Consider the following 23283-nt stretch of genomic DNA (forward strand, 5'->3'; position numbering starts at 1 on the left):
CACAACAGAGAACGTACACAACGTGACGCAAAATGATGGGGCACCAAGGCCCCGAGATACGTTTGCGGTCAGAGGGTGTGGCTGTCCAATCGTAATTTGCCGCTCCAATCTTCCCATAAAATAGCACCTCGTTTTATTGGGCCCTTTTCAATTGTCAAAGTTCTTAGTCCTGTGGTGGTACAACTCATATTACCTAGCTATCTGCAACGCACCCATGCTGTATTCCTCATTCATCATTCACGCCCCTCCCGTCCCATCCCTTCTTCCGCTCTTGTCGAAGGCTCTCCTGTCTATAGAGTTAGGAGACTACTGGATGTTCATTCCTGGGGGTGTGGTTAACACTATTTGGACTACTGAGAGGGGTACAGCCTGGAGAAGAGGAGCTGGATTCCAGCTCAGGGCATCCTGGACTGCTTGCTTATCAAGGACTTCCTTGGCTCTCGTCAGTCCTCTACCTTGGGAGCACCTGGAGGCACTCTTTGGGGAAGGGGTACTGTCACGAGCTGGGTTTGATCTTTCTCCTTGTTTCTCTTTCTCCCCTCATTACTGCTACTTATACTCAGCTGTTCTCTATTGAGATTAGTGCTCACGCTGATTGACTCTGTACCTGTTTTCTCTTTACCTTGATTATCTCTGCTACTTTACTCTGCTGTTATTTTAACTCCATGTCAGATACAGTTGGGCAAAAACGTATTTAGTCAGCCACCAATTGTGCAAGTTCTCCCACTTAAAAAGATGAGAGAGGCCTGTAATTTTCATCATAGGTGCACTTCAACTATGAGAGACAGAATAGGGGAAAGAATCCAGGAAATCACACTGTAGGATTTTTATTGAATTAATTGGTAAATTCCTCGGTAAAATAAGTATTTGGTCACCTACAAACAAGCAAGATTTCTGGCTTTCATAGACCTGTAACGTCTTCTTTAAGAGGCTCCTCTGTCCTCCACTCATTACCTGTATTAATGGCACCTGTTTGAACTCGTTATCAGTATAAAAGACACCTGTCCACAACCTCAAACAGTCACACTCCAAACTCCACTTGTCGAAGGACACCAGAAACAAAATTGGAGACCTGCACCAGGCTAGGAAGACTGAATCTGCAATAGGCAAGCAGCTTGGTGTGAAGAAATCAACTGTGGGAGCAATTATTAGAAAATGGAAGATATACAAGACCACTGTTAATCTCCCTCGATCTGGGGCTCCACGCAAGATCTCACCCCGTGGGGTCAAAATGATCACAAGAACGGTGAGCAAAAATCCCAGAACCACACGGGGGGACCTAGTGAATGACCTGCAGAGAGCTGGGACCAAAGTAACAAAGGCTACCATCAGTAACGCACTACGCCGCTAGGGACTCAAATCCTGCAGTGCCAGACGTGTCCCCCTGCTTAAGCCAGTACATGTCCGGGCCCGTCTGAAGTTTGCTAGAGAGCATTTGGATGATCCAGAAGAGGATTGGGAGAATGTCATATGGTCAGATGAAACCAAAATATAACGTTTTGGTAAAAACTCAACTCGTCGTGTTTGGAGGAGAAAGAATGCTGAGCTGCATCCAAAGAACACCATACCTACTGTGAAGCATGGGGGTGGAAACATCATGCTTTGTGGCTGTTTTTCTGCAAAGGGACCAGGACGACTGATCCATGTAAAGGAAAGAATGAATGGGGCCATGTATCGTGAGATTTTGAGTGAAAACCTCCTTCCATCAGCAATAAGGGCATTGAAGATTAAACGTGGCTGGGTCTTTCAGCATGACAATGATCACAAACACACTGCCAGGGCAACGAAGGAGTGGCTTCGCAAGAAGCATTTCAAGGTCCTGGAGTGTCCTATCCAGTCTCCAGATCTCAACCCCATAGAAAATCTTTGGAGGGAGTTGAAAGCCCGTTTTGCCCAGCGACAGCCCCAAAACATCACTGCTCTAGAGGAGATCTGCATGGAGGCATGGGCCAAAATACCAGCAACAGTGTGTGAAAACCTTGTGAAGACTTACAGAAAACGTTTGACCTCTGTCATTGCCAACAAAGGGTATATAACAAAGTATTGAGAAGAACTTTTGTTATTGACCAAATACTTATTTTCCACCATAATTTTCAAATAAATTCTTTAAAAATCCTACAATGTGATTTACTGGATCCTTTCCCCCAATTCTGTCTCTCATAGTTGAAGTGTACCTATGATGAAAATTACAGGCCTCTCTCATCTTTTTAAGTGGGAGAACTTGCACAATTGGTGGCTGACTAAATACTGTTTTGTCCAACTGTAATTCCTAACGTTCATTCCTATGGTCTACATTCTCTGTTCAGTTCAAGTCAAGCCGAGCCTTAAGGCCATTGCACACTGAGTCAGAAATTTTCATCTGCATTTTTTGCATGTTAAAAAACAATGTGCCCTCTGCTCTTGGGTCCTCAATTTTGCCTGACATATATATATTATGTGTTTAACGTTGGGTGTGACTGGGTTTAACCAGTCAGTGAGATTTGCTATTGCAGTTGGAGAGGAGTTTAAAATGGAGATATGAAGTTAGACACTTTATGCTTCCTGTAATGACACTCTTGTGTTTGTGTACTTTATAAAAATCAATGCTGTCTCATATCAGACAACATTTCTAGCATTTCTAAACACATCTTATGACTTCATGTGGCACTGCGCAGACCTATCGGTGTCAGACTTGAAGCAGTACATGCCAGATAGCAATTTAAATTGAACCATTTAAATAAGTAATTAATTATTCTGTGTTCCCTAAAAAGTATATTCAATATATTATTAATGTGTGTAGTGCAGCAATCCAGATGTACTGCGTTCACCATGTTGTCATTGTCATATGACCTACCAGCATCAGTTGCGCCACTTCACAAGTCCTCTCCCGTGGCCTTATGAGAAAGAAAAAGTGTCCATCTGATGAGTACTTCAGAGTCTCCCCAGAAATAGTAAGTAATGTTTTAAAAATGTAATAAATGGTGTATTTTGGCATACTATTGTTTTCCACCTACTATATAGTAGGAAAGTATGTGATGTTGGATGCAGTCAAGCAGTTTTCAACTGCACATGTTGATGCCTTGAATTGCTCTGTTTCTTGGCAGTTATGTTTAACCCATTAAACTCATGATGGACAAAGGACAAAGCAATTATAGGCTTTGTTAGAGAAAAATAAAAGAACATATTTATCTGAATTAGATTCCAGCTGGTTTAATCTGCATTAATCTGATTTCACAGTTTCCCAAAGAGATATTTTTAGAATATATATATATATATATATATATATATATATACATATATATATATATATATATATATATATATATATATATATATATATATATGCTGAAAATAACATTTCCATTTTATTTTCATTATCTTTATTTATTTATTTATTTATTCATTCATTCATTCATTCATTCATTCATTATTAGTGCTGAATATGAAACAGTGTTATATGTACTCTATAAACTAAGATGATTATGGGTCTTTTTAAATTTGCAAGGAACTACTAATCTTTATTGTTTCCTAATGTCTCTGTTCAGGGTCTCAACAAAGCCATCTTACCTCCAACAGAAGAGTAGAATGCTTTGCTGTACTTTGAATGTGATTTGTCAGATAAGCTTGCAAAGGAAGAATGTGATTGGTTGGTGACTGATAATGTACATGATAAGCTGACTAATAACCTACATTTCTTGTTAACATGCTTTCATTTTTAAGAAAAGATATAGAGAATATGTGCAATGTATGTGAATATCTGTTTATTTAGTAATAAAATATAAAAGTCCAACCAATAATATTCACAATGCAAAACATTTTAAAAACAAATGAGACCAATTGAATTGAGGCAAATAGATCAAATATATACAGTGAAGCTAAAAAAAAAAAAAAAAAATGATGAAAATAGCAATGATTGGAAATGATCACGAGAAGGCATTCTCAGAAATAGCTATTTTCATTTCCCACCAGCATACAAAGGTTTTAATCCCATCCAAGTTTTGCTAAATAAATAATCCCCCTTGCTCCTTCATTTCTCCCATTCCCTCTGTAGACCTTGACCCACAATGCACAGGTCTGGATGCGAGACAGACCGAACTGCACCTCTGATTTCTTTTTGCTCACTCCATGGCTTGTCTTCTCTGACTGGAACATCTTCCAGCCTGTGACAGCAAAACAAAATAAGGACATTAGTGAATTGAAGGATTAGGGAAGTGGGCCAGAGCTGGTTAGCACTGGTCAGCAGTAAGTCATTGAGAGCTTAGTTACTGGGGATTAGCAATTGTATTACGTTGTACATGAGAGAGGAAAGTGTGTCTAAATTGTTAAAAAATATATACATTTCATGTTTCCTCAAGTTCTGTGAAAATGTATTTATTCATATATACTGTGCTTATGTTAATCTTCAGTCATTCCTTTAAATGTACAGGCATCACAAAAACAAACTGAGCATCATTTACTGTATGTCACATGACCATAGTTAGGCAATAAGGCAATTTTTTTTTTGGATTTCACACACTTTACCTATAACATGGGCCATCCCCACATTTCCCTATAAGCTATTATGTGGGACTTCCCCATCATTATATCATTGTTTCACTGAACATGTTTAAAAAAAATCTAAATAAACAAGTTTTCCCACATACATGAAAGCATTCTGACTTGAGTCTTGTCTTGCTCCACCTTTTTTTTCTCTTCTCAGAATTGTGTAGTGTGTGTGTGTGTATATATATATATCCTATGCTCTACAATGATAATATTATTCAGGACTTGTCCACTGACCTCACTGAACATTAAACACCCTTTAATTAATGTTATAAACTATTTAAATACACTTGATTAATTTAAAATTTAGCAAATTAATAATAAAAAAAAAAAAACTCAGTAGCTGGCACACAAAGGTTCAAATACTTTAAAATGCGACAAACTACAGATAAATGTGTCCCTTGTTATTCACCCGAGAGCTGTGTGACATTTACACAATGAACCTATAATTGAATTTCAAAACCGGCACTCTTTAGTATGACAGAGACAATCAAATTGCTTGTACTATAACATTTTCTTATTCTCTTTGAAAATGAAATCTGGAAAAGAAGATGCAATTTCAAGCATGAATGGTACTTGCTTCAGATACCCTTATCAAAAAGGTTGTTTAAAATAAAGATTGAGCAAGTAAATCTTGGATACTGTATCGCTATTAAGCATCAAATTCTAAAGGAGTTGAGTTCATGGATCACAAATTTAAAGCTAAAGTTTTTCACCTCAGCGAATTCTGCTCACTTGACTGTTCTGCATAGTTCTTATAAATATTTCTCATACTTTCTTTTTTTACCCTTATCTTCTTCAAAGCATTTACTAAGTTATGTTACTGGGTTATTAAATCATAAATATTAACCTACTTTTCCTGATGACTTGGATAAGCAGCCATCTAGCAATGCTGAAGTGTTAAGAAATACTTTATCACAGTTTTACTATTGAAATGTTGTTGTTGTATGCATTTGTCAAATTTATTTAATTTCTGTATTTTCTTAAATTGGTGTGTATTTACAGAGTGTTAACTTTTAGTTTTAGTTACTTTTTCTTATTTGTAAATCGCTTTGGATAAAAGCGTCTGCTAATTAATAAAAGTAAAAGTAAAGTAAGTTTTAACCTCTTAAGACACGAGACAAAAGTTTTAAGACAATTTTTTTTTAATGTCTTTTAAATTGTGTAGAGCATTTAGAATAATGTAAAAAAAAAAATACAAATGTAAAAATTATATTTCATTCTTAAATTATGCTATGCCCTCGTTTGAGGACATCGGGACTCAATTTCTTTGAAAAACTAAAAAGACATGAATGAATATGCATGGGCAAAATTTTTTTAAATCACCAATACATTTTTAATTTCAGATATTTTTTTTAACCAAACTTTGTATAAAGATGATTCTCAACTATGTTATAACAGAATGATTCAATATACCTTTTTTCTTTATCCAAAATTGTGTAAAATGGAAAAACACAATTGTGTAAAATTGTGTTTTCTCATTATATACAATGCATCTATTAACTAAATCTAATTTGCATAATGTGTTTTTGGGGTAACAGGTAATGAAAAAAGAAGTGTAATAATGGGAGTAATAATTGACCAGATTTTAATAATAATATATAATATTTCATAGAATATTGAAATATAATTTCTTTCCCTATTCATTTGTTATGTCTCCCAAAATGCGTAATAAACATGCTTTTAGTCCTGGTGTCCTCATATGAGGGCATGTATGAAATCAACGTCCTGTTTTGTAACAGAAGGTCATATTTTGATTTGAAACCCCATAATATTTTCCTGGGATGTTGATTTATGACACACTTTAAAAATTAAACAGATTTAAATGATAATTACAAAATATTATCATATTTCCATAAGAGTGTCACTAAATTAATTTCAGACATTTTTGAAGACCAAGGAGAGGGAGTGGTCATGGTGAAAGATCCAATCATTTGGTATCTCTGAACAGGACTGAATATGCTCTGTACAGGACATCCAAACTTAAAACTGTGGCATGTATAGTCTCTGAGAAATTCACTAAAATATAATGTCCTCATATGAGGACGCAGGGTCTTAAGAGGTTAAGTTGACGGTCTATTCTGTGCTATGTATAAACATGATAACATGCAAATTATATTTGAAGCAGTTATACTTCAGCCTTATATTTGATATCAGAAAAAGTGTTAGACTCACCCATGAGTGCTAATTGCTGGTTCACTCCCACATGTCTCTGCTACAGAGATGACTGGCACCCTGGGCGGCAGGCTTAAACTGGGCCTCCTGTCTGACTGGCTGCGCCGGATGAATGGCTGGGGCCCTCGTGCAGACACTGGCAGCCGGCCACGCTCACCCCAGGGACGAGGCAAAACACTGCTACCGGAGGAGGCCCATGCCTGAGGGGGCTTGGGTGTAGGAACAGGCTGAGCCTCAAATAACGATGATGACACCGGACAAAACACTGATCGAGCATTACTAAATACTCTTGAAGAGTCCTCACTACTGTTTTCTCTAGACCAGCGCTGCACTTTTGGCGAAGCAGGAGGTGATGGTGCCTTAAAGGGGTAGGTGACTCCTGTCACAGTGATGGGTGTGTGGTCTTGCCTTGTTGCAGGGGTGCTTGGCAGTGTTCGTTGGCCAGCAGAAGGTGGAGCTGGGAGTTTACGGAGTACAGGAGGGCTAGATGAAGTTGAAGTAGAGGGTTGACTTTTCAATACAGGAGGACTAGGGAGTCTCCGATGTAACAGAGGTGTGGATGGCAACACGCGAGTTCTGGAAGCAGTTGGAGTGGCAGGGGTTTGGTTCTTAAAGGCATTGTTTGGCACTGTTTCATTGGTATTGTTTTCCTTTTGTGAAACCTCTACATCACTTTGGCAGGAAGAAAGCTGCCTGTAGCCCTGCTCAGCTGTAAATTTCTCTGTCAGTGAGTCAGAAGAATGCCTCAAGTGGATTATCTTTCTTGCTTGTTTGTAGAGGGAGGCAGCCTCCTCACTTTCCGTGTCTGTTTCATGGCTGGAATCATGGTGACCACCCTTCACAACCCCTCTGGTATCCTGGTTTGTGGAACGAACTGGCGACATGCTGACAGAGCCCTTACACAAATTCCCCTTACTGGGTAGCACTGTAACAGACTGCAGAGAGGCTCGTAACCTCTGAGACATTGCAGTCCTTTTTGGAAGGATAGATCGGCCCCTACTTGATACATGTTCTCCCGTGTCCTTTGTTTGTACATTTTCAAAGGAATTGTCCATGAGAACCTCAAGTGGAGGGGGTGGTAGATTGTCAATGTCAAGATCCTCTGTCCTTTCAGAACATCGTGACTCCCATTGACTACTAAGCAAACTATTTTCATTAAATGCTAATGTGGCAGAGGGACCTAAACCTGGAATGATGGGAACACCACACTTTCTAACACCTTTGAGAGGTCCGAGAAGTTTTGCACAGTCTGGGCTCTGTTTACTTTCCTCCAAGCCCTGACTAAAGGTGTCAATCAGTTTTTTAACAGAATTCCTTTCCCTGTACAATCCTGAAGATTGGCGGGGTGACGGTGGAGGACTTGGCACTGGTATTACCTTAACAGGCCCTTTAACAGGTGGACTTTTCTTGTCTTTTTCCTTTCCCTTTCCTTTGTCCTTTTTCTTTTTTTCCTCCATCTCTTCCTTTGTACCTTCTTGCTCAACTTTCACATTACATGCCTTTCTTTGATTACTTGGAGAAAAAATTTTCCTGTTCAAAGAATGCTGCCTGTCAGCAGCAACTGATGAATTGATTTGTGATTGTGGTTGCTGGATTTTTTTAGATGAACCTGGCTTTGTATTTCCCTCACACTTAACTTTGGTCATTCTCTCCAGCCTTTGGTCAAGTTCCTTTTGAGTTCTCTCAAGTTCAATGAGTGTAGGATCTTCTAGTTTATTACGCAGAGAGTCTGCTGATCTCGAACGTTTAGTAACTGTGGTCTTTTTCTTAGAAAATCTAGAGGCAGCTGTTTGGGGTCTTTTAGAACTTTTTTCACCATCCTCAGTCCACTGACTACTGCTATTTGGGTTATCTGCCAGTTTTGCTTTTTCTCCTGAGCCTTGGGATGGCAAAAAACGAATCTGGCCACTAATGGCATCTTTTAGCTTTAATGTCATTTCAATATTTTGTGGATTCTCTATTCGCTTTGTTGGCAAACGACATGGTTGCCTATGGTCTGGAATGCAATAATCTGTTTGTTTATTTCTTTTATCCTTGCATTTTTCGTCTTCACTACCATCCTCCACATCATCCCTGCCACCTTCATCCAAGGAGACAGAGCCAAGTAGTGATTCTGCATCCCTCTGTTCTTTTTCTGTAATAGTGCAAGTTGAGTCTATAGAGTTAAGAGAACTGCTTTGGCTTATTGTTTTACTGCCTCTGTATGAGCCTTGGTGAATTGGTGTAGAACCGCAAGGGCTACTTGATGTAGCATAAATAGTTCCAGTTGACTCAGAACTTTCTCTGCGTTGGCGTTGTCTGTCTGAACCTGCCAGGGATTCGTTTTCTGCCCCAAGTCCACTGTCTTCACTAAATAGTGCAGAGTCTTCTGGGCCAGGTTTTTTCTGTGATGCTGACTCAATCCGAGACAGCAGCCGCATTAATCTAGACTCTGATGCACGTTTTGTCCTGAGCTTCTCATCTAGAATTTCCGTAATGGAGGAAAAGTAATCCACTGCCTCCTCAAGCGCAGTATCCCCAATTCCACACACCGATTGACCTACCTGACACATCCTCTGTACTGTGTACTGAATGAGTTGTTGTAGTAGGTCTGGTGGGGGCTCATTGTAGGTGGAAGAGGTCATATTTTTTCCTGAGTTGGATGAAGAGGAATTCTTTTTTTTGCAAGGCCAAGCCAGATGCTCTCCATTTTCTTTTAGCATCATCTCCCCCTCTTCCACTAATTCCTGCAGCCCTTTGTTTATTTCCTCATAGCGTAAGACCAGGAACGCCACCATGGGTTGCAAGGAAATTTGGGTTTGGGCTGCATGATCAAGTAATCCCAAAAGATCTTCATATTTACTGATGCTGGGGTTAAGATATGCATATGCTGCTTGATGAGCTTTCACAAGTGCCTCTGGAAAGTCTACTTTTTCTTTATTAAAAATTGTTATTTCCTTTTCTTTCTTCTTGTTTAGTTTGATACCTTTAGGACCTTTCTTTGACTTTTTTGTCCCCTTTTTCTCACAAGGCTCTCGTTTTTCTTCTTGCCGTTCCTTCCCTTGAGATAATATATTAATGTTAATCTCTTGTGTACCCAGTTTGGCAGAAGCAGCCCCTTCAGGCTCAGCCATAGAGAATTTCCTCCCTAATGACGTGGAAGTTGTGTTGTTCCGAACCGTTGAGTTCTCTTTCTCTGTGTCCCGTCCACAGCATTCTCCACTGCTCCCATCATCAGATTGTGATTCTTCATGTCTCTCATGAGTCCCTGGAAGTAGAGTTCTCCCTCTCCGGAATGCACCCTGTGCCGAGTGGAGAGCATTCCCACGTGAAGGAGAGCAGCCCATTTCAGAGCAATTGCAGTTCACCAAGATTTTGCAAAAATACAGTCCAACAAAGTCAAGGAGACAGACCACTTCATCTGATGGCAGGATGGTTTAGAATCACCAGCTGCACTTGTCATTTTCAGATGACTGTAATTACCAGACATACAGTTGTATTTGACTGTCTCTATGTATCCTAGGAAATCACCATAGGAAATACAAATGTGACGTGCAAAAGGAGTCTCTTCTATTTCATATTTAAAATATGAAGAAATTAAAATAAATAAATAAATAAAATATTCCACCACTGATCTAAAGTGTTTGTATTCCTTTTGAAGCAAGCATTGTCAAGTATTTTGTCTAATGCCGTAGAGTCCCTCTGTACCTTCTGGAGGACGAGCAGCTGAAGAGATTAGTAAGGATTTGAGAGTAGTCCTAAGCATGCACATACGTCACCTCAGAGCAAATAAAACACACAGTCTCAAATCTTTAAGCTCATTAAGGTAATCACAGTTGTTTTCAGGTAGCTTTTTATAGCTCAAACCCATGTCCCATAGAAAAGTTAATCTAAAATAAAATTCTGTTCAGTTAACTCCTGTAAATTATAAATATTCCACTTGCTTTAGGGTATCTTGTTTCAACCTTTTGAACAGAGAAATATATTTATTCCAGACATATTTTATTTCAGCACATTGTTTGTTGTTTTAAATAAGACATAAAACCTTGGCAGAGATCTGATGTACTGGTTCTCTCAGAATCTGATGCTTTGGTTCTCTCCCTTTAATACTTTTGTATTCCAGTGACACAAGAACCCATATTCAGCTATAGCCACTGACTGGCATTCTGACATCAATGACAGGGGAATGCCTTCCCCTTCCTGTTCTTGCCTGATTGACAGGTCCTGTGCAGGCAACTGAAGCTATGCACCACAACTGTATTAATGTAATCTCTGGATCTCATGACGACCACCTATTCAAGAAAGGCCATTGTCTTTTATTGAAGAGTTTACCTTTATTCATTTCCAAATGCCACTCAGATAACATTGCAACAAAAAAATACATTACATTCAACATATTACATACAAGTTGCTTATAATTAAGTAATAAAACACAAACAAGAGTGTTGTGTTGTGAGTGTTATGTAATTCATAACATTTGCTTTTATGTCTTGTGAATTCTTTATTAACCTTCACCAACATAAGTAATGCAATAGCATTAATATTACAATCTTTGGATGTTGCGGATATATTGTTTTTCTTGCCAGTTTACTAATTAATATTTACAATAATGATAATAATGTCAGCAGTAATCCACTAGTTATTTTAAGTTCTTTTAATGAAAATTAGATTTGTCATGATATAAACCTTTTAACATTAATGCGTGTACACTTATCAAATCGATTTGCTCCTAGTTCTTTTCCGTAATGTCTGGTAAGGGAATTCTCTATTAATTGAACCCAAACCAGTATCAACTGAGTTAATGGTATTTTGTGACCCCATTATAAAACCAGGTTCCAGTGTTATCTCTGGGATCAAGTCAACTGAGTCAATGGTGTGATTATTGGCTCTTGCAATATATGCCTCTCGAGTAAGCTGTTCTTTCTTCTTGCAGAGAGCCATGTACCATTTAGGTGCAAAGTGACAGAAAATAACTCCATAACATGACACCAAGATGGCAGCTGCTTGGATTGAATAGCGCTCGTTGACCTTAGCAATATATACAGGGGTGAAACAGACCCACACAAAAAGGTAAATTAGCATGCTTAGGATGATGTGTCCAGTCTCATTGAAAGCCTGAGGTACCTTTCTCCCTTTGAAGGCCATCAAAAAGCAGACAATTGCGAGCAGTGCAATATAGCAAAGCATGATGCCAAATCCAATGCCAGAACCTTCACTGCACTGTACAGTAATTATCATGCTTTGGTCAGATTGAAACGCCTCTACAGCTGGAGAATCAAATATTAACCACAAGATGCAGATGAGGACTTGAATGAGAGTACCACAGGTTATGATGACAGGGGGCTTGTAAAACCTTTTAGCGTGTTCCTGGTGATACATTGGAAGAAATGATACAAAGGTGCGTAGAGCTTTAACCAAAATACATGAAACCGTGAGAGAGAACCCTAAGGCATACAAGATCTGTCGACACCTGCAAATATGAACATTGGGTTTGCCAATGAACAATATGACACTAGTATAGCTGAGTGTTAACCCTACCATCATTACAAAACATAGGTTTCCCCCTGCCTGTTTCATGACTGGTTTTCCATAAAAGACAAAGAAGATGATAAGGGTAAACAACAACAAAAGATAACCTATTGCAGTAAATGTAAGTAGAACTATAGCATGGGATCCATCCCATTTCCAGTAGTCCTCTTCCTTTGGCTTACAGGAAGTCCATCCTTTCAAAGACCAGGTACCATTTTCACAGGGAAGGCAATTCGGCAAGTCTAAAAGACAAAGTTGATTTTAGGGTATATTTCAATCAAATTGTATCTTATAATATGTACAGTATGTTCCTTTTTTAAAAAGGTACATAATTATTGGTTCTATTGTCATATGTGGTTGAAACAAAATTCCACATTCATTTCAGTGCATTTTTACATCAGTTGTGTACTTACTGGCTCAAGTTCTAATTTCGAGTGAAAAATTAATCAAGAATCATAAAAAAAAAAACTCATATACCCATATACAACACCATATATTTACAATTGATTACTTACTTGTTTCATTAGAGTAAGTACCCTCCAAGCACTTTGTGCAATTATGGCAGCATGATGTTTTGAGGAGTTTCTTAGCTGCACCAGGAGGGCAAATAGCAGAGCACATGGAAACAGGAACCTACCATAACATGCATGGAAGTGTGGTTAATACACAGTCCTTATATGCAATAGGTAATAATACCCAGTTGAAAAGACCAGCAATGATGGGTTCATGCTGATATGCTGGCTGGCTTATCCAGCAAGACCTCTGGTTAACTGAAAAGACCATGCTGGTTGAAGTATCTTTGGTAATAATTATATGGGCAAACTAACTCGTTAAATGCTCTGTTGGTCGTTGGTGGAGTAGCATCACCCAGAGTATATATATTTTTTTTATCTTAAATATAATTCAGCAGAGGCATGGCAACAGTGACCAGAGAGGGAGGGGGGGGTATTAATTCTAATAATAAATTGTGATGTTTACAAAAGTGTAAATAAAGTATAATTTGTTATTGTCACATTTGTTACTGCTGTTAGCAAACAGGTAATATACAACAGGCCTTTTGACATAGTGACTAGACTATTTTAATTTAATAGACCAGCTAGAATAAGCTAATTTATATCATCTTAACTGAGAGCTTGATAATTAGAGTCTAATCAAATCTGAAAATCAGTCAATATTATTCCCTATTAATTTTTTTTTTCACACAAATGTGGAGTGATTGCCATAAACTGTATAAAACTGTACAAAACTAGGTCAAGTTTATATACAGAAAAATAGTAATATCTATTTCTTAGATTAGAAAGTTGAATATGCTATTGTTTTAATTTCTAATAAAGATTTCCCTCATTTCCTTGTAGATTAAATCTTATTTCGCTTGTAAGGACTCTAGCTACGTCAACTATACCTGTCAACTAATTCTCATTAATTTGCGACTACATGCATACTAACTCTCAGTAGGGTAGGTTTAGTGTTAGTAGAATAAGTTGAGATATACTTGCAAAGTTTCTCATAGTCAGTATGTTGTGGACCCATCAAAATAAAGTGTTAGAAGATATTAAGCAGACAGTCTACTAATACTCTAATGACTGCTCGTTGACATGTAGTTATAAAGTTACTTATAGTTAGTAGAATGTCTAACGTGGACTATCGAAATAAAGTGTAACCGTATCTTTTGTAGATGAACAACATATGGGCTGTCCACCTACAGCTTGGATCAGCATGGAAATTTGTGCTGGTTCTTTCAGGAGGGTATGCATCTTTTTAGGATGTTATGTGATTCCATATATAGCTGATGAGTTTTATAATTAGTTATTCTCACCGTATTCCCTGGATTACTCCATATTATGGGTGCCTTAATGTGAACTTCTTTTTTCGTCAGATTGTAATTTCCAACAACAACAAAACGTCTCTGACCACTTGCTTCTTGTGGTTGCCAGTTTATTAAATCGTATCCGTTCATGAAATTTCCAGATGCATTAAAATAGAACATTTGATTGTCCATAGTAAAACTGATCTTTTTCAGTTCCTTGAGGAGCTTTCAAAAGAAAAGACATATATAAAATAAGGTTCCAACTTTTGCAATAATGTATAGAAATTATGTCAAGACCACTTGCTTCTGTGTTATACATGTTAGTATAAAGGCATCTCCAAAATTGGTAAACAGTTTCCTTACCTTCCATGGTGGGAAATCCCGTTCTCCAGGGCAATCAGTTTCATTGCAGTTTAGAAGATGTTTCAAAGCATGAGCAATGGACCATACAGCTAACCTTTCGCCGTAGGTCATGCTGATGTCGACAGCTTCTGTTAGAAAATCAGTATCTTTCCTTAACTGCTTATATTCCTCAAGAAATAGGTTTACAGAGCCTGGAGCAAGAGTCAGCTGCTGCAAAAACTCCTTAAAACCGGGGTTGGGACCAGTGATGAAAGTAAACCCAAAAATGTCACCTACTTGGTTGATTCCCTCCATTTGAGATATCTTTCGTGACATTGACCAAGCATCACTTGCGATCCAAGTACGCGAGATGTTCTGCCGAATCATCTCCTTGAGCAGTTTAGAGACCAGTTCTTCCTTTAAGATAAAGACCACAACTTTAGCTCCGGATGAGCGGATTGTTTCTGCCACCTCTTGGATCCTTTTGTCGATTTCATTGCTTGCTAGGTAATGAGGCAACACTTCTTTGAAAGCATGACAGATATCTGCAGCTTCTGAATCAGCTAAGAAACTTTGTAAGGCATTTTTCCCATAGTCATCATCCCCATAGACCACACCAATCCAGTCCCAGTGAAAGTGTTTCATGAAATTAACCAGAGCTTTGGTTTGGTGAACATCACTGGGAATTGTGCGCAGGAATGCTGGGTATCGCACCCTGTCACTAAGCGTTTGTGCAGATGATGTTGTGCTTATCTGTTTTAAGAGAAAAAATGAAAAGGAATATTTATTGTTGATGTTTTTTGCCACTATTGCTACCACAATTGAGATTCATCAATAATCATTTTTGACTCCCTGAATCAAAACTGAATCAAATTACCTAAAGATTCACCCTAAATGAACATAACGTTACTAACCTGTGGGACCATGTATAGACTCAGAAGCCGAGCCACTGCCAGAGAGTCTTCTGAGAAACGTGCTCCAATGATTGCTTTTACATTAGGCCTTTCAAGCAGCTCACACTGCACAGGCAGTGTGCCATTCACAGCGAGAAGCTGTTCGGTGCTCTGAATGGCCTTTGATGCATCAGAGCAAGTGTCACAGATGTAGTAGCCCAGTCGCACTCCCGGGAGGAAGCTGGAGTTATTGATCGTTTCAATAGTATGCACAACAGCTAGAGTCCTTACAAGCGAAATAAGATTTAATCTACAAGGAAATGAGGGAAATCTTGATTAGAAATGAAAACAATAGCATATTCAACTTTCTAATCTAAGAAATAGATATGACTATTTTTCTGTATATAAACTTGACCTAGTTTTGTACAGTTTTATACAGTTTACAGCAATCACTCCACATTTGTATGAAAAATTAATAAGGAATAATATTGACTGATTTTCAGATTAGATTTGACTCTAATTATCTAGTTCTCAATTAAGATGATATAAATTAGCTTATTCTAGCTGGTCTATTAAATTAAAATAGTCGAGTCACTATGTCAAAAGGCCTGTTGTATATTGCCTGTTTGCTAACAGCAGTAACAAATGTGACAATAACAAATTATACTTTATTTACACTTTTGTAAACATCACAATTTATTTTTAGAATGAATATTCATTACCCTTGATACACTTGATCAGTTTTTTGAGTTCTCTCAATTTAATTTCTGTAGGAGATTCTCAACTTTTTGTTGTATAAACTTAAAACAACAAGTTGAGAAAACTCAAAAATCTGCTGAAGCTGGTTGCCTTAACATTTAAAGTTGGATCAACGTTTTTTTGTTTTTTTTTTACAGTATAATGTGCGCACTTTTGAATTAAGTTTGTATGTTGTGTAGCAAATCCCTGATCAAAAATATGAAAGCAAACGTGAACCCTGTGTGTAACATTGTAATTGGCCATTACAATACCAATGAAACAAGCTATTGCCTGAACTACCTGCGGTGGAAGGAATATGCTGGAACATTGAAAATGATGGACATGCCCAAAGTCCAGACCTCAACCCCATCGAGCAAATTTGGGGCAAGTTGGAAAATAAACTGGACAGATCTACTGTAAATTCAAAGGAAAGCCACTGGCTTGAGTTGCAGAAGGCATGGGATAACATTAGTGTTGAAGTTGTCAGGAAATATGCTGACACTAGATAGGTGTTGCTGTAATTGCATTTTACAAGTAAAATGTTCCAACAAATAAAATGTGCACTTAAATTATGGAAAATCAATACTCAGAGTCTTCTAGGTTGCATGCACAGACACAAGCACAAATTACTGTACATATATGACAGTAAAAAAGAAAAACTATATATATATATATATATACAGTATATACTCACTCTGTACAATTGTATTTTTCTGGACGTTCTCGCACATGTAGTGTCTGTACTTTAGAATGGCAGGAACTGAGCACTCCTATCCGTATATCCCCATCTGCCCAGGCCCCACATATGTCTTGTGAGTATTCGCAGGCAGACCCAGAACCGACCAAAATAAGAAAACCTATTAAGGGCCAGTAAAAGTCTTGTAGAAACATGATACAATTTGACTGAGCACAACCCTAGAGATCTATTCCCCTTGACAACAAGGGTAAAATTCACAAGTAATCTGACAGTCGTTCTGCTTTAAGTAAGAGAAACATGCAAGGAGGCTGGCTCATTCTGAATGAACACAAAACAAGGTGTCAAACAATTGTGTCACTAGTTTGACTCCAAATGACAGCCGAACATACCTTTATTTTACTTCATTCCCCCCAGACCGGTTCTGTGCAATCCCCAAAACTAGGGATTGCACAAAAAAAAAATTTTGTTCAGACAAAAAGTGTGGAAATTCCATATGCGTGTTTGTGTGTATTGACAATGTGAGTGTATGAGCTGATGCTGCAATAGAATTCTCGTGTGAATGAAATATGAAGAAGAGCACCCACATTAATTATAAAAATGTCGATTTTTTTTTTAATAGCTCTGTCACATTTTGCTGCCCAGCACTCACAGAGACATAGTAGATTGAATTAATAGACGTATAACTATCCAAAAAGGATCAGATTACAGGAACACGCAGCATGAACACAAATCAAACAATATATTTATAAGAACCAACCAAAATAACTCAAATACAGGCATTATATTAACAAGGTAATAACAAATAAACAAGAGACACAGGTGAAATAAATCAATAACAAAGGGGAACCAGATCAGTAGCTATGATAAATAACGAGAAGCAGGAACAAGTGGAACAAAGGATACTAGTTGAAATTAAACACAGGAACTGTTACAGGGACGACGAGACGTGAGGATCCATTCGCAAGGCTTTATTAGGAAACATGGTCGTAATACAGGCAGGGTCAGTAAGCAGCAAACAGGTATGGCATAGGCAAGACACAAGAGCAATCCTAGAGCAAGCGTGGGTCGACGATCGGCAAACAGTATCCAAACAGGGCAAGACAGAGAATAATCCAGGAACACGGGCAGGAATCAAAACACAGGAAATCTAACTAGGAAAACTGGGAACGCTTTGTAAGATAGCTGGGCTAATCAATACTCAGCAGCGAGCAAGAGCAAGTCCCAGGCTTATATGGCTGTGTGATGGTGATTGTGAGATGGTCCTCAAGTGTGAGCGTGATCAGTGTGATTGGGTGATCGTTCTCAGCTGTGAGTGATTAGTGAGTGCAATGGATGGTGGGAAATGGAGTCCAATGTGCTGTGTAGAGTGAAAGTCCATGTGGTGAGCAGGTGACCTCTGGTGGTGAGTGAGTGGAAGTGTATGGCCAGGATTCGTGACAGGAACAAGGAATCAAGTAAATTAAACATACAATTTGTTAATATTTAATACAAGCTTAAACATTTGCCATTTACTGATAATTCCGTAAATCATTTATAACATCAGTTTAAATGTAGTTGTCTATTATTAATTGGTCTAATGTGAGTAATAGAGTGGCTAACTAAGGACAAAAAATAATGTCAGTCTGTCGTGGATTACAGCAATAATGTAATCAAAATAAATAAAATGCAAGTAGAAAGTTTATTACAACATTTTTAATATACAAATCATGAGAATAACACTGAGTTCATTAGCTATCTAATAAAAGGTTATTTTCTTAAAATCTTCAAATTCTAATTTGTTTTGAATTGTCTAATTAGTTTGACCAGGCAGGAGGGGCTTTTGTGTTAACAATGGCTAGATTCAAGATTGCAGTTTAGGACATTACCAGCATGTTTCTTTGTTTGAATAAAAATGTTTATGCTATCATGCTCATTTGCAAAGCTGAAGAGCAACTTACTAAGGTATTTATTAATTCAAATGTGTGCATATTCATGTAGACTCTTAGGTTCAAATATTTGCTTACTCTGGACAGAAGAGGCTGAACTGGTGCAACTGGTAAATTAAGCCGGGAGATTTCAATCTTGCGTTATCAAGTTATGCATTCAGTGTGAGGTTTCATGGTTCAGAGGTTTTTAACAAAAACACAAGTTTGTATATCTGTCTCGCCATCTTTCAGGGAAATACTCAATCGTATACTTGGAATGCGTCAAGAGAATAAGTAGCTTATTTTGACATTTGCTCGGCTCGTGCATTTGTTCAAGTCCGAATAGGAAATTCTCAGTGTTTCTGGCTTTGTCTATCTGGATGTCGTACTGCATACAATTTTATAATTCGAATAATTTTCGTGTAATGGCTGAAGCACCTTAGGATTCTTTATGTGTTGCTTCAAGAAAGCAACTACATTTGTGTTTTTACTTTCTTTTACATTTATTTATTCTTCATTCATTAATTATTTCATTCATTTATAATCATTTAGTCATTTTATTATTCCATTTAATCATATTTATAATAATCATTTGAACCGTTTATATACTCATTTCATTGATTTATTCATTGATTAGTTGCATATTATTTATTTGTTTGTTTGAGTGTGAGTGAGTGAGTGAGTGAGTGAGTGAAGTGACATACGGCCAAGTATGGTGACCCATACTCAGAATTCGTGCTCTGCATTTAACCCATCCAACGTGCACACACACAGTAGTGAACACACACACACACACCGTGAACACACACCCGGAGCAGTGGGCAGCCATTTATGCTGCGGCGCCCGGGGAGCAGTTGGGGATTCAGTGCCTTGCTCAAGGGCACCTCAGTCGTGGTATTGAGGGTGGAGAGAGCGCTGGACATTCACTCCCCCCACCTACAATCCCTGCCGGCCCGAGACTCGAACCCGCAACCTTTGGATTACGAGTCCGACTCTCTAACAATTAGGCCACGACTCCCCACACGACTCTCTGTTTGTTGTTTAGTCTTATGATTGGGTGGTTTCAAGGGATATTTGTGTTCATGAGTACGAGATAAGAGAATGTCTCCATTTCAAGGTTTTTAACATCACGGGACAATGTTGTGAAGCTGTCATTTTCCATTGCTATTGCTTGCGGTATAATAACAACACTTGTTGGATTTGTGCTGGTCAGATGAAGTCTGAGCATTGAAACATACACAGCTAAGATATTCAAGCTCTGCTCCTTTTCTATCATCAATACTTCACCTACTTCATGTCAGGATACTAGCAATGGAGCACTTATAAAATTTGAGGAGGATGAGAGGACCTTCAAATCTTGTATTTTTGTATTTTACAGCCTTTGAGTCAAAAAGGGTTGAGAACCATGGCCTGCAGGTATGAATTGGAACACGTGAGACCAATAAATATCTCTATGTGAAAAAAATGCAGAGAAGATGATTATTGACTTGGACGGTCTCAGCCCACCCACACTTGATCGATCAGCAGTGCAATCAGTGCTCGGTTTTTACTGTTTCTTGCTGTGCACAACTCCTCAAAACCCTCCAGAAACCTTCACCTCACGCTTACTGAAAGAAAAAAAAAAAAGCACAGCAATGTCTGGACTCTCTCACGCCACTTAAGTTTTATAAGTGTTCAACTGAGATGCACTGCCGCCTGGCGATAGAACTGCACTGCTTCTGTCTGACCAGACGACTTTGCAATGCGTGGTGAAGACTGCCAATTTCCAGCACTTTACTAACAACCATTCAACGAGCGGTGTCAGGAGAGCACACCCCATCATCACGAAAACCTTCTGGAAGATACAACCTGTCAGAAAACTGAATTCCAGGTAGCATATATATCTCACCATAACATCTGATGGAATGGTTATAATCGTTGCACATACACACTTGATCAGAATTGTTGGTACCCTTGGTAAATATGATCAAAGAAGGCTGTGAAAATCAATCTGCATTGTTAATCTTTTATTTAAAAACTTCACAAAAATCGAACCTTTCATTGGAGAATAAGAATTTCATTATTATATCATTATAAAATAAATGTTTTTCTCTATTACACATCGGCTACAATTAACGGCACCCTTTATTCAATACTTTTTTAAACCTCCATTAGCCAGTATAACAGCTCTAAATTTTCTCCTATAATGCCTGATGGGGTTAGAAAACACCTGACAAGAGATCAGAGACCTTTTTTTTCATCCAGAGTCTTTAGATTCGTTGGTGCTTCTTCTCTTCAGTTCACCCCACTGGTTTTCTACAGGGTTCAGGTCGGAGGACTGGAATAGCCATAGCAGAAGCTTGGTTTTGTGCCCAGTGACACATATTTGTGTTGTTTTTGAGGTTTGTGTTTGGATTATTGTACGGTTGGTTAATCCAAACATGGCCCATATGATATTTCTAACAGAGTCAGTCACTTATTGATTTTTTTATCTGTTGGTATTTGATTGGAATCCATGATACCATGTGTCTAAACAAGATGTCCAGGACCTCCAGCAGAAATATAGGCCCACAACATCAAAAATACAGCAGTATATTTAATTGTACACATGGGGTACCTTTTATCCCTGTGTTCACCAAACCCATCTTGAGTGTTTGCTTCCAAAAACGTATTTTTTAGGTTCATCTGACCACAGAAGCCAGTGCCATTTGAAGTTCCAGTTGAGTCTGACAATTGAATTTGCTGGAGATTGTTTTTGGATGAGCTAGGAGAATTTTTCTTGAAGCCCTCCCAAACAACATGTGGTGATGTAGGGGCTGTTTGACAATTTTTTTTTAAAGGTTTTCTGACCCTGAGACTCATCTATTTTCTGCAATTCTCCAGCTGTGGTCCTTGGAGAGTCTTTAGCCACTCAAACTCTCCTCCTCACCGTGCATTAGGACGATATAGACACACGTCCTCTTCCAGGCAGTTTCATAACATTTTATGTTGATTGGAAATTCTTCATTATTGCCCTGATGGTGGAAATGGGGATTTTCACTGCTCTAGCTCTTTTCTTAAAGCCACTTCACTAATTTGTGAAGCTCAATTATCTTTTGCTGCACATCAGAAATATATTATTTGGTTTTTCTCATTGTGATGGATGATTAAAGGAATTTGGACTTTGTTTTCCCTCCTATTTATATTTCTGCGAAACAGGAAGCCATGGCTCAAAATATGAAGCAGCAAAATTGTTTTCAACATCGATAATAATCAGAAATGTTTCTTGAGAGTCAAATAAATTGTAATGATTTCTAAGATCATGTGACCCTGAAAACTGGAGTAATGATGAAGAAAATTCTGCTTTGCATCACAGGAATAACATTACATTTTATAATATATTAAAATTGAAAACTTTATTTTTAAATTCGTAATTATATTTCACAATAGTGCTGTTTTTTTTTTTTTTTTACTTTATTTCAATCAATTAAATTCAGCCTTGATGAACAGAATATATTTATTTCAGAATCATTAATTGTAATGTTTCCAAACTTTTGGCAGGTACTTTAATAACAATAATATTCTATATACTATATACTATATACTTTACTATAATATATTATAGTACTTTATTACTATATTGTTATCATGATTATTAAGTGCTGCTTTTAATTTTTACAGGACAATAGTGTGTATTCTTACAGTATAAGATATATCTTTTAATGTGCTAATATGCACTGCCCTCCAAAAGTTTGGAAACACCCCTGGCAAAGTGTGGTTTTGGACGATATCTGCATAAATCCTTGTCATTTTGTGGTGCAAATACATTAAAGTAACTTGACATTATCATTGAAGACCAGCAATAAAACATGATAATGGCAATATATACATGTCAAAGTCAGACATGCCCCTTTGCCAGCTGTGATGGCTGGTTACTGGTTTAAACTTGGCCCAGGTTTTTAAAAGATTTTTGGGTCAGCACACCTTAGCTTCAACAATTGATTGCCAATTCAAAGTCAATGTTTGAATAAACTGACAGCTCGGATGCCCAGATTATGCAGAGCTGTAATAGCTGCTAATGGTGGATATTTTGATGAATCCAAAATTCTATGTATAAACTGTTTATGTAATAAAATATGTTTTCGTAGTTTGTGTTGTCCCTTATCAGTGCAAAATTATCACAAATTAAAAAGGATTCATGCCAATATTGTCTAAAACCCCACTTTTCTAGAGCGTTTCCAAATTTTTGGAGGGCAGTGTATATATATTTAATAAGAGCTGGGGTGTGAATTGGGGCATGGTTATATTTTCCTTGTTTTTTGTCTCTAGCTGATCACATGCCTGTAAAATGTAAGTCTTAATTAACTTGAACAAATCTATATAATAACTGCTCCATAAAATAATTTATTGCAACATTTCAACCATCACGTGAATTGGAGAAAAACACACTCTTTATGTGAAATTGATTAACTATATGAAGTGGTATAGATATATAAATTTCTGCCCCCATGTCTTGAATTTTGTGATCATTCTAAATGCATTTTAATACTGAATCAAGCAGTGAAAGAACACACTCTAAATGCGCACGCGCACAAGTCTAGACTTCATGTAATGTGTGTGTGCTCTGTTGGGGTGTTTTAAATGGTTTTTGCAAAATACTCGATAATGTCAAATCGCACATCGTTAAAACATTAATACATTATACATTATATTGCCAAAAGTATTGGGTCACCCCCTTCT

At 37.7% G+C, this 23283-nt stretch overlaps 2 protein-coding genes across 2 annotated transcripts; both read right to left on the reverse strand.

The window, feature by feature from the left end:
- Positions 1-3719: 3719 nt before the first annotated feature.
- Positions 3720-10384, reverse strand: LOC306850161 (photoreceptor cilium actin regulator-like). Its single transcript, XM_079385626.1, has 2 exons — positions 6697-10384; positions 3720-4139 (listed from the first exon to the last, which is right to left on the reverse strand). The coding sequence occupies exons 1-2, from the start codon at positions 10020-10022 to the stop codon at positions 4007-4009; spliced, it is 3459 nt and encodes a 1152-aa protein (XP_079241752.1). The 5' UTR covers positions 10023-10384; the 3' UTR covers positions 3720-4006.
- A 1004-nt stretch (positions 10385-11388) lies between these two features.
- On the reverse strand, positions 11389-16328 carry LOC306850030 (G-protein coupled receptor family C group 6 member A-like; the record flags this gene model as incomplete). The annotated part of the gene is made up of 6 exons (XM_079385444.1): positions 11389-12446; positions 12720-12837; positions 14021-14236; positions 14375-15106; positions 15268-15556; positions 16285-16328. The coding sequence occupies 6 exons, from the start codon at positions 16326-16328 to the stop codon at positions 11389-11391; spliced, it is 2457 nt and encodes an 818-aa protein (XP_079241570.1).
- Between the last annotated feature and the right edge of the window lie 6955 nt (positions 16329-23283).

Source organism: Barbus barbus (genome assembly GCF_936440315.1).
Source record: "Barbus barbus genome assembly, chromosome: 30".
Taxonomy (NCBI): domain Eukaryota; kingdom Metazoa; phylum Chordata; class Actinopteri; order Cypriniformes; family Cyprinidae; genus Barbus; species Barbus barbus.